Source organism: Salvelinus fontinalis, chromosome 18 (genome assembly GCF_029448725.1).
Source record: "Salvelinus fontinalis isolate EN_2023a chromosome 18, ASM2944872v1, whole genome shotgun sequence".
Lineage (NCBI taxonomy): Eukaryota > Metazoa > Chordata > Actinopteri > Salmoniformes > Salmonidae > Salvelinus > Salvelinus fontinalis.
In genome coordinates, this window is record NC_074682.1 from 50,058,639 (window position 1) to 50,076,190 (window position 17,552).

At 40.0% G+C, this 17,552-nt stretch overlaps 1 protein-coding gene across 7 annotated transcripts in view; it reads right to left on the bottom strand.

The window, feature by feature from the left end:
* Positions 1–301: 301 nt before the first annotated feature.
* LOC129815701 (cadherin-22-like) overlaps positions 302–17,552 on the bottom strand; it is a 265,152-nt gene continuing 247,901 nt past the window's right edge. For all 7 annotated transcript variants that reach the window (XM_055869744.1, XM_055869742.1, XM_055869741.1 and 4 more), the window contains one exon: positions 302–2,160. In XM_055869744.1, the coding sequence (XP_055725719.1) occupies positions 1,643–2,160 (518 nt within the window). In that variant the 3' untranslated portion in view covers positions 302–1,642. The remainder of the gene's footprint in view (positions 2,161–17,552) is intronic.

Below are 17,552 nucleotides of genomic sequence, written 5' to 3' on the forward strand. Positions count from 1 at the left end.
ACATTTACTTCCTGGATGCAGGACTATAGATCCCAAAAAATATAAATATCTTCAGTAAATAAGTGTCATCATACCATAATTATGAGGGTAAAGTTTCACTGTATTAAATCAGCTATTATAATATCAAACTGTCCCCTACATCCCCCCCCCCCCCCCCCCCTCGGGAATACTGTAGCGACTCTCACAAAGAAGGACATAATAAAATAAGATTATGATGTTAAAATTATATTAGATCCTAGGGATGTCTGTTTTTGCAGTGTGGAGAAATAGCCAGCAGAGTATTTAAAAACACAAAACGATAAAATATTTATTGATTTTTATTTCCCATACATTTGCAAGTTTAAGGTCAACATTAAATAGGTTCTGGATGGTGGGTAGAATAATTCCATCTCCTCATCCTTTATTCCTGTACCTGTCACCCCTTCACATATCCATCCATCTTCTAAAATAGACCCAAAAGAACAAAAGCGATCAAATCTTTCAGAATATAAAACAAGTTGTTCGCATATTACACACTCACACATACAAATACTGGAATGAAAATGAACTCCTCAGGAAGAGTTAGCTAATAGCCAACTCCATGAAACCAACAGTCATTTCATATAGTCCTGGATCACTCGTGTGGATTGTGCCTTATAGCCTTTTAAATGGCGCTGAAAAAGAAAAGCAAAAACCCGGTTATCACATACTGTCCCACAACCTTCATAATCCCTTAGAAATCTTCACAATACAGTGAAAGGATGTCAACACAAAACCAATTTGTGCACTGAATTGTCTCATCCTTTGTTCTCTCACTCTTTTCTTTTCTGTCGCGCTCTGTCTTCAGTTGTTTATTTTACAAAAGTGTTCCTGAAAAATAAATACAAATATTTCCAATACTGTAGTTGTCTGTGACCCAAATATCACCTTTGTGAAAGCAGTATGTAAAGTCCTACCTATGCTAAGCGCCTCTGTAGAAGCTCTTCTCTCCTCAGGTTCTCACCATAATAAACCTTTCTTTCTTCTTTCTGTATCATTCTTCACTGATGTCCATTGTGATTATGGACAAAATAAATAAATAAATACAAAGGAATAAATACATACTGTAAATATTTTCTTAAATAAATACATATCTCAGATAGTTTGCCTTGTCTTGAAAAAAAATGACTTGACTCCCTGCTGAGTTTCATAATGTTCATATTTCTCGGAATGTCCTCAGAGCGTCCACTCACACAGCTAAAAATGAACCTAGTCTTTGATTCCAGACAGAACATACCCAGAAACTAATTTGAAAGGTAATGGTATTGTAACCTGTGGTGCCCCACTTATATTCTATTACGTCATACTCCTCTGTTCCTTATTGGAATTAAGGGAAAAGTGAATGGATAACACCTGCTTTTATCCCTCATTTAATCAGCCCACCTTTCACCCTGGAGTTTCAAAACCTTTAAAAACGCTGTTTTGCTTTGAAAAACTTCAAACTTAAAGATTCAAAGTAAGAAAGATTTTTTGACCTAATCGATTTCCGACACACCAACTGGGCTTCAGTTCTGTCGCTGTGGAGATGATGGACGAGGGCTTTATAGGACAGTGTTGACACTGGGCTCCCTTGATACGGTGCTGGGGACGGAGGAGAAGGCAAAGGTCTGGGCTGAGGACACTGCTAGGAGCCCTCTTCCTCAGGATGTCCAGGGGCGTAGTAGCCCGCCAGCTGCCTGAAACGTGGTCCCCAGTCGCTGAGGTAGGAGAAATCCTGCTCGGACGTAGTGGACAGGGTGTGGATAGAGCTGAGGGAGAGGGCCGGCGAGCTGGTGCCTTCAAAGGCGTAGGTCTGGAACGAGTCGTAGGGCGGCACTGACAGGTCGGCATCTGCCTGCTCCACCTTCTTGCGGATGTAGCCCTTGAAGAGGGAGAAGTCGGCTGCCCCGCCATCGCCGCTCACCCGCCCCTGGATCCACTGGGGCAGTGCATGCAGATCAGGGCCTGACTCAGAAGATCCACTCTTGGCCTCGGGGAAGTCATAGAGGTTGCGCAGGGCACTCATGTCGTAGGCCTGCGTGTCCTGCTCGCCGCCGCCCTCGTCGTTGTACTTGATGACGTTGTCGCGCATGTCCTCCTCGTCCTCTGACATACGCTGGCCCTTGCGGTGGCGCTTCAGGGTTAGGATTAGCAGCACCAGGACTGCAGAGGTGGAGAAAGAGCATGGAATTAGGGATTAAGGGGTTTAGGGATTAACAGCGGGGAAATCAGAGCCAAAGATCTGGATTATTATCTGGAGTAGGGAGAAACTTTTCGAGAGTAGCTGGTAAGAGAGTAATTTCACGTAACAGGGAGAAGACTAATGAATTATAGGAATGAACAAAAACATCGGGGGCCATCTGCCCTTTTGTAAAGATTCTGTCAAGCACAATGGGGAATAACACAATTAATGAAGAATTATTGGATTATGCAAGTGGCAAAAAAAAAAAATCAACAGCCTTTTTTGTCATTATCAGGAAAAAGTTTCCCCTTTTCCATCTCTGGTTTTCTAACTTTGATTTCACCCCAAAAAGACAGCCAAGTGAAGTGAAATAACAAAGGGTAACATTTCCAATGCATGAGCATCGATTCTCCACGGGATGCACGAACAAAATCTTTAATTTTGCTCGCCCAGAAATATGTTTTGAAATGCTTAATAGAGGCTGATCCGTCTATCAATACTTCTTCAAGTGAAACGTGCTGCGGTAGAACCAGACAGAAAATCACAGCAGAGATCTACTGTATTGGGCTCTACCTAGAGAGGGTTTAATGACTGAAAAATGAAGTCTGAATTAAAAAGGAAAACAATTGAGATGGATCACTTAATAGTCTAATGAGACGGAGGAAAAACAAAAGCTGTATCCACCTCAATAAATCAATGACGGCTTTAATCCAAGCTTACTTCTTTTAATCACCTCCTTTATGTCTGATTAGAAAACTTCCACTTAGCAATAGCCCCCTTCTCCAGACATATCCTTATTCTGGAGGGGCTGTGCTTGATTCCTTAATGAATTAACTATAACTTAATGTCTACCACCAAAGCAAATGTCATCGCTATGACAACAACATTCTAATCAAACGTGTCTATCGATTGTGGAAATAAAAAGATAAGATAATTAGAATGACTATATGAATATTCAGACAATATTAATGTATATCATGACTATTATGGAGTAATATTACCATTACTGTGTATAATACTGCTATGACCATTACAATTATAATTGGGATTGATGTGAAAACTGTTTCTTCTGTTTGTTAGGATCTGCATTATCCTATGCAGAAGCTACACTTCCTGGGGTCCACAAAAAAACACAAAACACTTTACAAGTAACAAAGCACTGATACGCTGATAGACAAGGACAGTTACACAAATTTAAAATACAACGCAAACAAACAATACAACTAAAAATGATGTATCTGTTAGAGTGTGTCTGTGTGTGCATGTATTTGTGTGTAATTCCCTTCATAGTCATCACCGTTTCAGGAGTTTTTGTTTAATCCTTTTTTAAAGGTAATTTTGTTGTTTGCTTGAGTAATTAAATGGAAGGGATTTTTTTAGGGGGTAGATCAGCTTCAATATTGCTGATAGAAGCCACAATCTATCAATGTAATTGTCTGCATCATTTCCTTATCCGCATACTGTATATATATTATATATATATTTGTTTTATGTATATTTTTCAACTACAGTTGAAGTCGGAAGTTTACATACACTTAGGTTGGAGTCATTAAAACTCGGTTTTCACCCACTCCACAAATTTCTTGTTAACAAACTATAGTTTTGGCAAGTCGGTTAGGACATCTACTTTGTGCATGACACAAGTCATTTTTCCAACAATTGTTTACAGACAGATTATTTCACTTATAATTCACTGTATCACAATTCCAGTGGGTCAGAGTTTTGCTTACACTAAGTTGACTGTGCTTTTAAACAGCTTGGAAAATTCCAGAAATTATGCCATGGCTTTAGCAACTTCTGATAAGGTAAGTGACATAATTTGAGTCAATTGAAATCAGGGGGTTTACATACACCTTAGCCAAATACATTTACACTCAGTTTACCACATTCCTGAATTTAATCCTAGTAAAAATTCCCTGTTTTAGGTCAGTTGGAATCACTAATTTATTATAAGAATGTGACATTTCAGAATAATAGTAGAGAGAGTGATTTATTTCAGATTTTATTTCTTTCATCACATTCCCAGTGGGTCAGATGTTTACATCACGCCCTGACCTTAGAGAGCTTTTTATGTCTCTATTTTGGTTTGGTCAGGGTGTGATTTGGGTGGGCATTCTATGTTCTATTTTCTATGTTTTTGTATTTCTTTGTTTTGGCCGGGTATGGTTCTCAATCAGGGACAGCTATCTATCGTTGTCTCTGATTGGGAATCATACTTAGGCAGCCTTTTTCCCTTTTGTGTTTGTGGGAAGTTGTCTTTGTTTGTGGCACTATAGTGCTTAAGCTTAACGGTTGTTTATTTTGTTTCTTGTTTTGTTGACGACATTTTAAAATAAAATGTACGCTCACCACCCTGCACTTTGGTCCAGTTCTTTCGACGGCCATGACCCGTACTCAATTAGTATTTGGTAGCATTGCCTTTAAATTGTTTAACTTGGATCAAACGTTTCAGGTAGCCTTCCACAAGCATCTCACAATAAGTTGGGTGAATTTTGGCCCATTCCTCCTGGCAGAGCTGGTGTAATGGAGTCAGGTTTGTAGGCCACCTTGCTCGCACATGCTTTTTCAGTTCTGCCGACAATTTTTCTATAGGTTTGAGGTCAGGGCTTTGTGATGGCCACTCCAATACTTTGACTTTGTTGTCCTTAAGCCATTTTGCCACAACTTCGGAAGTATGCTAGAGGTCATTGTCCATTTGGAAGACCCATTTGCGACCAAGCTTTAACTTCCTGACTGATGTCTTGAGATGTTACCTCAATGTATCCACATAATTTTACTATTTCATGATGCCATCTATTTTGTGAAGTGCACCAGTCCCTCCTGCAGCAAAGCATCCCCACAACATGATGCTGCCACCCCCATGCTTCACTGTTGGGATGGTGTTCTTCGGCTTGCAAGCCTCCCCCTTTCTCCTCCAAACACAACGATGGTCATAATGGCCAAACAGTTCTATTTTTCTTTCATCAGACCAGAGGACATTTCTCCAAAAAGTATGATCTTTGTCCCCATGTGCAGTTGCAAAACGTAGTCTGGCTTTTTATGGCGGTTTTGGAGCAGTGGCTTCTTCCTTGCTCAGCGGCCTTTCAGGCTATGTTGATATAGGACTCTTTTACTGTGGATATAGATCATTTTGTACCTGTTTCCTCCAGCATCTTCACAAGGTCCTTTGCTGTTGTTCTGGAATTGATTTGCACTTTTTGCACCAAAGTACGTTCATCTCTCGGAGATAGAACGTGTTTCCTTCCTAAGCGGTATTACGGCTGCGTGTTCCCATGGTGTTTATACTTGCATACTATTGTTTGTACAGATGAACGTGGTACCTTCAGGCGTTTGGAAATTGCTCCCAAGGATGAACCAGACTTGTGGTCTACGATTTTTATTTTTAGGTCTTGGCTGATTTCTTTTGATTTTCCCATGATGTCAAGCAAAGAGGCACTGAGTATGAAGGTAGGCCTTGAAATACATCCACAGGTACACCTCCAATTTACTCACATGATGTCAATTAGCCTATCAGAAGCTTCTAAAGCCATAACATAATTTCTGGAATTTTCCAAGCTGTTTAAAGGCACAGTCAACTTAGTGTATGTAAACTTCTGACCCACTGAAATTGTGATACAGTGATTTATAAGTGAAATAATCTGTCTGTAAACAATTGTTGGAAAAATGACTTGTGTCATGCACAAAGTAGATGTCCTAACTGACTTGCCAAAATTATAGTTTGTTAACAAGAAATTTGTGGAGTGGTTGAAAAGCAAGTTTTAATGACTCCAACATAAGTGTATGTAAACTTCTGACTTCAACTGTATATATTCACAGTGCCTTCGGAAAGTATTCAGACCCCTAGACTTTTCCAAATTTTGTTATGTTACAGCCTTCTTCTAAAATTGATTAAATGAACAAAAAAATACTCAGCAATCTACACACAATACCCCATAATGACAAAGAAAAAATAGCATATTTTATCACATTTATTAAAAATAAAAAACAGAAACACCACGTAAGTATTCAGACCCTTTGCTATGAGACTCGAATTTGAGCTCAGATGCATCTTGTTGATCATTGATCATCCTTGAGATGTTTCTACAACTTGATTAAAATCCACCTGTGTTAAATTCAATTGATTGGACATGATTTGGAAAGGCACACATTTGTCTATATAAGGTCCCACAGCTGTGCATGTCAGAGCAAAAACCAAGCCATGAGGTTGAAGGAATTGTCCGTAGAGCTCTGGGACAGGTTTATGTCGAGGCACAGATCTGGAGAAGGGTACCAAAACATTTCTGCAGCATTGAAGGTCCCCAAGAACACAGTGGCCTCCATCAGTCTTAAATGAAAGAAGTATGGAAACACCAAGACTCTTCCTAGAGCTGGCTGCCCGGAGCAATCGGGGGAGAATGGCCTTGGTCAGGGAGGTGACCAAGAATCCGATGGTAACTCTGACAGAGCTCTAGAGTTCCACTGTGGAGATGGGAGAACCTTCCAGAAAGACAACCATCTCTGCAGCACTCCACCAATAAGGCCTTCATGGTAGTGTGGCCAGACGGATGCCACTCATCAGTAAAATGCACATGACAGCCTGCTTGGAGTTTGCCGAAAGGCACCTAAAGGACTCTCAGACCATGAGAAACAAGATTCTCTGGTCTGATGAAACCAAGATTGAACTCTTTGGCCTGAATGCCAAGCATCACGTCTGGAGGAAACCTGGCACCATCCCTACTGTAAAGCATGGTGGTGGCAGCTGTGGAGTTGTCTTTCAGATGCAGGGACTGGGAGACTAGTCAGGATCGAGGCAAAGATGAACGGAGCAACGTACAGAGAGATCCTTGATGAAAACCAGCTCCAGAGTGCTCAGGACCTCAGACTGGGGTGAAGGTTCACCTTCCAACAGGATAACGACCCTAAGCACACAACCAAGACAACGCAGGAGTAGCTTCAGGACAAAAATGATCTAGAACCTCTATGATGCTGTGGAAGGATCCAAATTGTGGATTTAAAAGAAAACATAAATTCATGCATCACACCACTGAAGTGTAAAGAACCTCACATTTTTTTAATGGACTGGATATTTATAATTACCACCTGCGTCCTGTTTCAGTAATAATGAAATCAGAACTTCTTGTTGAGTATCTGATAATATACAATTGTTATTTGAGTGGTTCAAACACGCTAATAATGTTCCTCTGACTCCATCAAAAAAAAATTATATACCTCAACTGGTATGCCATCCAGCCCTGGAGTTTTCCTGGACTTAAAGGCAGAAATTGCGTCAAGAAGTTCCTCCTCTGTAATTTGGCCTACACTTGAGTCTTTCTGTACAGCTGTTCTTTTTAAGGGAAGGGAGTTCCATGCGATCAAGGCTCTGTATAAAACTGTGCATTGCCGTGAATACGTTTTTTTGGAATTGGGGACTGTGAAGAGACCCCTGGTGGCATGTCTTGTGGGATATGTATGGGTGTCTGAGCTGAATGTTACTTGATTATACAGACAATCTGGAATTTTCATCACAGTAATGTTTTGAATAAAAACTAGGAGAGAAGCAATTCATCTCTCGTCAACTCTCAACCAGGAAGTACTGGCATGCATGTTGTTGATGTTAGTTCTGTATGTGCAGATAAGGGCAAGGTGTGCTGCTCTGTTTTGAGCCAGCTGCAGAAATGCTAGGTTTTCCTTTGCTTCACTTGACAATATTACCGGACAGTAATCAAGATGGGACAAGACCAGAGCCTATAAAAACACATATCTTTTTATAAGAGACATAGCCCTCGGCATCTTCACAAAAGCGTTGTTAAAATGAGTTGACCAACATAATTGACCATTTGATGTTATACCTAGGAGTTAGCTTCCGCAACTTGCTCAATGATCACAGCCTTTATACACAACTCCTATTGAGGTTTATGTCTTTTGAATGAAATATAATGCTTTTAATTGTAGATGTATTTAAGACCAGTTTATTATGACATTCTGATACTGAGTAACTGGTTATTTAGAATTTCAGTGAGGTCCATGCTTTGGTTGCTGACATGTAGAATGTGTAATCATCCACATAGATAGTCATTTTAGCTTTGTGTAAGAGTGACGGCCCAAGGCAACTGGCTTGAGCGACACCGCACTGTACATATCTGATGTTAGAGAAGCTTCCACTGTAGAATACTCTCTGGGTTATATTGGATAAGTAACTCTCCAACCATGTGATGGCAGGTGATGTAAAGCCATAGCAAGTAAGTTTTTTCAATAACAATTTACAATCAATAACTTCAAAGGCTGCACTGAAATCTAACAATACATCTCCAACTATCATCTTATTATCTATTTACTTTAACCAATCATTGGTCATCTGAGTCAGTGCAGTACAAGTGGAGTGCCCTTCTCTATATGCATGCTGAAAGTCAGCAGTTATCGTATTCTCTGAAAAATAGTATTTGGTCAAGCACAATCCTCTCCATCAGTTTACTAAGAACAGGCAGCAAACTGATTGGACCGTTGATATAGCCAGCAAAGGGTGCTTTACTATTTTTAGGCAGTGGAATTACTTTAGCTTCCTTCCACAAGTGTGGACACACAATCCTTAAAGCTTTGGTTAAATATATAGCAAATAGGGGTGGCAATACAGTCTGCTACCATTCTCAATAGTTTCCCATTAAAGTTGTCTATGCCTGGTGGCTTATCATTATTGATGGATAGCAATAGTTTTTCCACTTCTCCCATACTAACTTGACCAAATTCAATATATAAATCCTTCTCTTTCATTATTAGATCTCTAATACAAAAATATGATGGTTCACTGTTCAATGTTGTCATTTCACTGCTGAGTGATTTCAATTAAATTCTGACCTTGGTTTCTGCCAACTCACTGGTTTAGACTTTACAATTAATTTTCTTGTTTCCAGGATCAGTATGGTAGGCCTACTGCTATTTAAATGTTACAATATGTATCCTAAAATGCAACTGTGAATATACTGCAAATATAGACCTATTATTCAGCGCATCAGTATCACTGATAAACTCTAAAAAGAAAGATGAACTTAATTTATCTAAATATACAGTGCCTTCAGAAAGTATACACACACATTGACCTTTTGCACATTTTGTTGTTCTACAGCCTGAATTTAAAATGTAGATTTTGTGTCACTGGCCTACACACAATACCCCATAATGTCAAAGTGGAATTATGTTTTTAGACATTTTTCAAATGAATTACAAATATAAAAGCTAAAATATCTTGAGTCATTAAGTATTCAACCCCTTTGTTATGGTAAGCCTGAATACGTTCAGCAGTAAACATGTGCTTATCAAGTCACATAATAAGTTGCATGGACTCACTCTGTGTGCAATAACAGTTTTTAACATGATTTTTGAATGACTACCTTATTGCTATACCCCACACATACAATTATCTGTAAGGTTCCTCAGTCGAGCAGTGAATTTCAAACAAAGTTCAACCACAAAGACCAGGGAGGTTTTCCAATGCTTCACAAAAAATCTTACATTGAATATCCCTTTGTGCATGGTGAAGTTACTACACTTAGGATGGTGTACACCCAGTCACTACAAAGATACCGGCGTCCTTCCTAACTCAGTTGCCGGAGAGGAAGGAAACCACTCAGGGATTTCACCATGAGGCCAATGGCGACTTTAAAACAGTTAGAGTTTAATGGTTGTGATAGGAGAAAACTACTCTACAATACTAACCTAAGAAGGAAGCCTGTACAGAATAAAAATATGCATCCTTTTTGCAACAAGGCACTAAAGTAAAAATGAACTTTATGTCATGAATACAAAGTGTTATGTTTAGAGCAAATCCAAAACAATACATCATTGAGTACCACTTTTAATATTTTAAAGCATGGTGGTGGCTGCATCATGTTATGGATATTTTTAGGGCGTTCATGCTAGGGTGTTTTTTCAGATACAAATACGTGGAACAGAGCTAAGCACATGCGAAATCCTAGATGAAAACCTGGTTCAGGCTGCTTTCCAACAGACACTGGGAGACAAATTCACCTTTTAGCAGGACAACAACCTAAAACACAAGGCCAATATACACTGGAGTTGTTTACCAAGATGACATTGAATGTTACTGAGTGGCCTAGTTACAGTTTTGACTTAAATTGGCTTGAAGATCTATGTCAAGACATGGAAATGGCTGTCGAGCAATGATTAACAACCAACATGACAGAGCTTGAATAATATTTTTACAATCCAAGTGTGCAAAGCTTATAGAGACCTACCTAGAAAGACTCACAGTTGTAATCGCTGCCAAAGGTGATTCTAACATGTATTGACTTAGGGGTGTGAATACCTATGTGAATTAGATATGTGTATTTAATTTAAGAAATTTACTAACATTTCTAAAAACATGTTTTCACTTCGTCATTATGGGGTATTAAGTGCAGATGGGTGAGAAATTCCATTTTGAAGTCAGGCTGTTGGAAAAAGTCAAGTATGTATGGTATGAATGAATACTTTCTGAAGGCACTGTGTGTGTGTGGTTCACTTACCATGGCCTTGCTCTAGCATACTGTACGTGTTAACCCAGCGGTGTAAAACATGATTGATGTTATTTCCTTGCAGACACAATTTGCTAAAAATAGTCCTCTGTGCGTTGCTTTTGGAATCTCAATCCTCCCAGACTCCCTAGCTTTTGTTTCGATGACCATTAGCAAGCTGGACAGTGAAGAGACCATACATGTAGGTCTATTATCATTCATAGACAGTTTCGATTTGGTTTAGGTCATTTCAACGTGGATTGAGATCGTTTTCCCCCCGGGAAACTCAAACTACCCACGGGCAGCGGGCAGGATTGAATGGGTTCGCGGGGCGGTTCCGGGCTGGAACACAAAATTGTGGAGATTGTATGTTGAATAGATGGCAAAGACACTAGATGAAGATGGGAACACTAACCAAGCTTATCCACGGATGAGGAGCTTGAGAAGAAATGGAATAAAAAAAGAAATGAAAAAGAAACATTTGAGGTCACGGTAATGGGTGTTTCAAGGCAATATTACTGTTCAAGAGAACATTACCGGGCAAGGGAAAAGAAACCCTCATAGTTGTGATAGTGTTCATCATTGAGAATGCACACTACCAAGCCAATTATCTTTAACAATGACCGCTTGCCCAGACATACTGTATATGGTATGCACAGACATTTATTTGAATTAATTATAAGAATCTTAAAGAATATCACCTATCTATAAATGCCTCACATGCTTTATTCAACTGTCTAACTCCATCATATCCCAAAATATAAAGTCAGGCCAAAAATATGCAAAAAAATGTGTTGTATTTTTTAAATGTAAGGATTGGGCTCTATGGATCTATGGATCTATTATACTTTCCCTTGCCTGGTAATGTTCTCTTGAACAGTAATATTGCCTTGAAAGACCCATTACCGTGACCTCAAATGTTTTTTTCATGTATTTTTTATTCCATTTCTTCTCAAGCTCCTCATCCGTGGATAAGCTTGGTTAGTGTTTCCATCTTCATTTAGTGTGCACACCTGGATTGTAAAAATATTATTCAAGCTCTGTCATGTTGGTTGTTAATCATTGCTCGACAGCCATTTCCAAGTCTTGACATAGATTTTCAAGCCAATTTAAGTCAAAACTGTAACTAGGCCACTCAGTAACATTCAATGTCATCTTGGTAAACAACTCCAGAGTATATTGGCCTTGCGTTTTAGGTTGTTGTCCTGCTAAAAGGTGAATTTGTCTCCCAGTGTCTGTTGGAAAGCAGCCTGAATCAGGTTTTCATCTAGGATTTCGCATGTGCTTAGCTCTGTTCCACGTATTTGTATCTGCACAAGATACTTAAAGGCCCAATGCAGATGTTTTTATCTCATTATACAGTGGGGCAAAAAAGTATTTAGTCAGCCACCAATTGTGCAAGTTCTCCCTTTTAAAAAGATGAGAGAGGCCTGTAATTTTCATTATAGGTACACTTCAACTATGACAGACAAAATGAGAAAAGAAAATCCAGAAAATCACATTGTAGGGATTTTATATGAATTTATTTGCAAATTATGGTGGAAAATAAGTATTTGGTCAATAACAAAAGTTTCTCAATACTTTGTTATCTACCCTTTGTTGGCAATGACAGAGGTCAAACGTTTTCTGTAAGTCTTCACAAGGTTTTCACACACTGTTGCTGGTATTTTGGCCCATTCCTCCATGCAGATCTCCTCTAGAGCAGTGATGTTTTGGGGCTGTTGCTGGGTAACACGGACTTTCAACTCCCTCCAAAGATTTTCTATGGGGTTGAGATCTGGAGACTGGCTAGGCCACTCCAGGACCTTGAAATGCTTCTTACGAAGCCACTCCTTCGTTGCCCGGGCGGTGTGTTTGGGATCATTGTCATGCTGAAAGACCTAGCCACGTTTCATCTTCAATGCCCTTGCTGATGGTAGGCTTTGTTGCTTTGGTTCCAGCTCTCTGCAGGTCATTCACTAGGTCCCCTCGTGTGGTTCTGGGATTTTTGCTCACCGATCTTGTGATCATTTTGACCCCACGGGGTGAGATCTTGTGTGGAGCCCCAGATCGAGGGAGATTATCAGTGGTCTTGTATGTCTTCCATTTCCTAATAATTGCTCCCACAGTTGATTTCTTCAAACCAAGCTGCTTACCTATTGCAGATTCAGTCTTCCAAGCCTGGTGCAGGTCTACAATTTTGTTTCTGGTGTCCTTTGACAGCTCTTTGGTCTTGGCCATAGTGGAGTTTGGAGTGTGACTGTTTGAGGTTGTGGACAGGTGTCTTTTATACTGATAACAAGTTCAAACAGGTGCCATTAATACAGGTAACGAGTGGAGGACAGAGGAACCTCTCAAATAAGAAGTTACAGGTCTGTGAGAGCCAGAAATCTTGCTTGTTTGTAGGTGACCAAATACTTATTCTCCACCATAATTTGCAAATAAATTCATTAAAAATCCTACAATGTGATTTTCTGGATTTTTTTTCTCATGTCTGTCTGTCATAGTTGAAGTGTACCTATGATGAAATTACAGGCCTCTCTCATCTTTTTAAGTGGGAGAACTTGCACAATTGGTGACTGACTAAATACTTTTTTGCCCCACTGTACCTCATATCTGGGTAACAATTAAGTACCTTACTGTAACAGTTTTCCATTAAAATTGTCAAAAACAAATAAAAATAGTAATTTTGGAAGAAAAAATATCTATTACTCAAGCAAAAAAATGCAAGGACTGTCTAGGAGGGGTCTGAGTGGAGAGGGTAAGGCCACCAAAGGACCTAATGGGAGGCATACGTCATTTAAAAATTGTTATTGGCAGAGGTTTGGATGTCACCAGCAAGCTGAGTCGCGCAGCAGTCTAAGGCACTAGATCTCAGTGCTAGAGGCATCACTACAGACCCTGGTTCAATCCCAGGCTGTATACCGGCTGTGATCGTGAATCCCATAGGGCAGCACACAATTGGACCAGCGTCGTCCGGGTTAAGGGAGGGTTCGGCCATCATTGTAAAATAAGAATTTGTTCTTAACTGTCTTGCCTATTTAAATTAAATAGCCAAAACTCCATCTACGCAAAACATGCTCATTAGAAGGTCCTGTGTTGATTGTATTTTCCACAAGCAACTATCAGAAAAAAAATCTAACTTTTGTAGTGTTACTTTCATCAGCTGTTGTATAGTATATGATCCAAAACACAGAAAACATTGTCACTGCACTGGGCCTTTAGTGCTCTAACCCTCACACTACTAAAGTCACACATTGTGAATGTGAGAGATATGGCCTGACCATTAACTCAAAGAAAATGAATGACAGTACACTATTTTTCTTTAATTGGGTATGTCAGAGAACCCTTATATCTTGAAGGATTTGATAGACTTCTATTGGATTCGCAGCTTGATGCAAAGCACAGGCCCTTAGGCAATATACAGTCCCACCCTTAACCGTGACCTTGAGAGTCGGAACATGACGCTGAAACTTTGATTGTTTCACCTTTCTTTCATGTTTTTTTCCCCTCTTATGGGAAAGAGCAAAATGCAACAGTGACAAGCATATTAATCTGTATAAAAAAACTTGTCTTCATTTGCTGTAAATGACTTGAAAAATAAGACTGGGAGTTGTAGAGAAAATGGCCTGCGTTCCCATCTGGAGAGCTGCGTTTGCAGAAAGGAAGATGAAGACTGTTGATCGTCTAGAGCCTCTTGTACAATAACTCTTCATCCAGCCACTTCTCTTAACCTACATTGTCTCCATGGTGCCATGGGGAGATGGATGTCTTTGATCATTGTGGGAGTTTTTCCTCCGCATTCACCATCATTGGAGACAGTCAATAGCCGGGTCCAGCCAATAGACACGGGTCATACTAACCTCTTGATGCATGCTGCTGTGCATGCCAAACATGCACTTGATTAGTACTCTCAATTCCCAATGGTGAAGAGGGTAATGGGAGGCGGAGATCTTGATTATACGACTCCTCTACTAACCAATCAGTGGTGAAGTTGGTAAACTGTGTGAGTGATATAAACTGCATGCGAGATGGGAGGGGCAGTGTTTTTCTTCTCTTAGTGGAAATGGAAAATCAGAGGTAACACATTGGCTGCTTCATTCCTCTTAGAGATATTAACTTGAACGTTACATATTACGGTTATTCGTCGCTGTGGTGATATAGCGCATGATATGCAAAGTGACATTTTGTATGTGATGCATGGAATAATGCATCACAGCCTGTTGTATATGTCCTGCAAACAGTGGCCAAACCCTGTAGTATAGTACCTGCCTCGCCAACATGTGGCTGCTCCTCTGTGTACAGATGTTCTGATAAGCGGTCCTGACAAGACGGCTAATTTACCCTTGGGCTGCCTAGCCGCATGAGGCCAAGAGTTCATCTTGGCAGATGGGGCTTAATTGGAACGGATGTGCGCAGATGCCTCGCCAAAATGGATTTATCACGTCACCCGCTAAATTAACTGATGGAGGGATTGTTTATTTGTTGCTAATTAGGCAGAAATTTGTTTTCATTTCGCTCATCATGCCACAATTGATCTAATAGGTTGCTTGGGCGCCTCCGGGGAGCTGGGTTCTCCAACCCAACCATACTCATAAACACGTACAGAACAATGGGTGAGTTTGTGTTCGTGTGTGTTCTGTATGTGTGTCCAGGCACTGTGTGTGGTTCTATTCTGTGTGTGTGTGTACGCTCTGTCTGTGTGTTCTGTGTGTGGGTGGATCGTTGGGAAGTCATTGCCGCCACACAAGCAGTCAGTTGTTTTGCTCCAGTACATCTCCCCATTAACACACAAGGTGGCTGTTGACACAGCGCTGTCCATTCTCGTTCCGCTCTCTCCCCATACGGCAAATAAATATATGGCAATATATGTACAGCTGAAGTCGAAAGTTTACATACACTTAGGTTGGAGTCATTAAAACTTGTTCTGTTTTTCAACCACAAATGTCTTGTTAACAAACTATAGTTTTGGCAAGTCGGTTAGGACATCTACTTTGTTCATGACACAAGTAATTTTTCCAACAATTGTTTACAGACAGATTATTTCACTTATAATTCACCGTATCACAATTCCAGTGGGTCAGAAGTTTACATACATTAAGTTGACTGTGCCTTTAAACAGCTTGGAAAATTCCAGAAAATTATGTCATGGCTTTAGAAGCTTCTGATAGGCTAATTGACAACATGTGAGTAAATTGGAGGTGTACCTGTGGATGTATTTCAAGGCCGACCTTCAAACTTAGTGCCTCTTTGCTTGACATCATAGGAAAATCAAAATAAATCAGCCAAGACCTTCGAAAAATAAATGGTGGACCTCCACAAGTCTGGTTCATCCTTGGGAGTAATTTCCAAAGGCCTGAAGGTACCACGTTCATCTGTACAAAGAATAATACGCAAGTATAAACACCATAGGACCACGCAGCTGTCATAACGCTCAGGAATGAGACACATTCTGTCTCCTAGAGATGAACATACTTCGGTGCGAAAAGTACAAATCAATCCCAAAACAATAGCAAAGGACCTTGTAAAGATGCTGGAAGGAAACAGGTACAAAAGCATATATATCCACAGTAAAACGAGTCCTATAACAACATAACCGCCATAAAAAAAGCCAGACTACGGTTTGCAACTGCACATGGGGACAAAGAGCATTCTTTTTTGGAGAAATGTCTTCTGGTCTGATGAAACAAAAATAGAACTGTTTGGCCATAATGACCATCGTTATGTTTGGAGGAAAAAGGTGGAGGCTTGCAAGCAGAAGAACACCATCCCAACTGTGAAGCACGGGGGTGGCAGCATCATGTTGTGGGGGTGCTTTGCTGCACTTCACAAAATAGATGGCATCATGAGGTAGGGAAATTATGTGGATATATTGAAGCAACATCTCAAGACATATTTATTTTTTACCTTTATTTAACTAGGCAAGTCAGTTAAAAACAACTTCTTATTTTCAATGACGGCCAAGGAACAGTGGCTTAACTGCCTTGTTCAGTGGCAGAACGACAGATTTTTACCTTTTCAGCTCGGGGATTCGATCTTGCAACCTTTCGGTTACTAGTCCAACGCTCTAACCACTAGTGTACCTGCCGTCCCACATCAGTCAGGAAGTAAAGCTTGGTCGCAAATGGGTCTTCCACATAGACAATGACCTAAAGCATACTTCCAAAGTTGTGGCAAAATGGCTTAAAGACAACAAAGTCAATGTAATTGGAGTGGCCATCACAAAGCCCTGACCTCAAACCTATAGAAGATTTGTGTGGACAGAACTGAAAAAGTGTGTGCGAGCAAGGAGGCCTACAAACCTGACTCAGTTACACCAGCTCTGTCAGGAGGAATGGGCCAAAGTTCACCCAACTTATTGTGGGAAGCTTGTGGAAGGCTACCCGAAAACGTTTGACTCAAGTTAAACAATTTAAAGGCAATGCTACCAAATACTGATTGAGTGTATGTAAACTTCTGACCCACTGGGAATGTGATGAAAGAAATAAAAGCTGAAATAAATCATTCTCTCTACTATTATTCTGACATTTCACATTCTTTAAATAAAGTGGTGATCCTAACTGACCTAAGACAGGGAATTTTTACTAGAATTAAATGTCAGGGATTGTGAAAAACTGAGTTTAAATATACTTGGCTAAGGTGTATGTAAACTTCCGACTTCAGCTGTATATTATTTATATATTAAATGGGCATAGATGGTGGAAAGATACAGTATATGCCCATAAATGGTGGAAACACATATGCCCATATATGGTGGAAACGTACAGTATATGCCCATATATGGTACAAACATTTATGCCCATATATTGTGGAAACATACAGTATATGCCCATAAATGGTGGAAACATATATGCCCATATATGGTGGAAACGTACAGTACATGTCCATATATTGTGGAAACATACAGT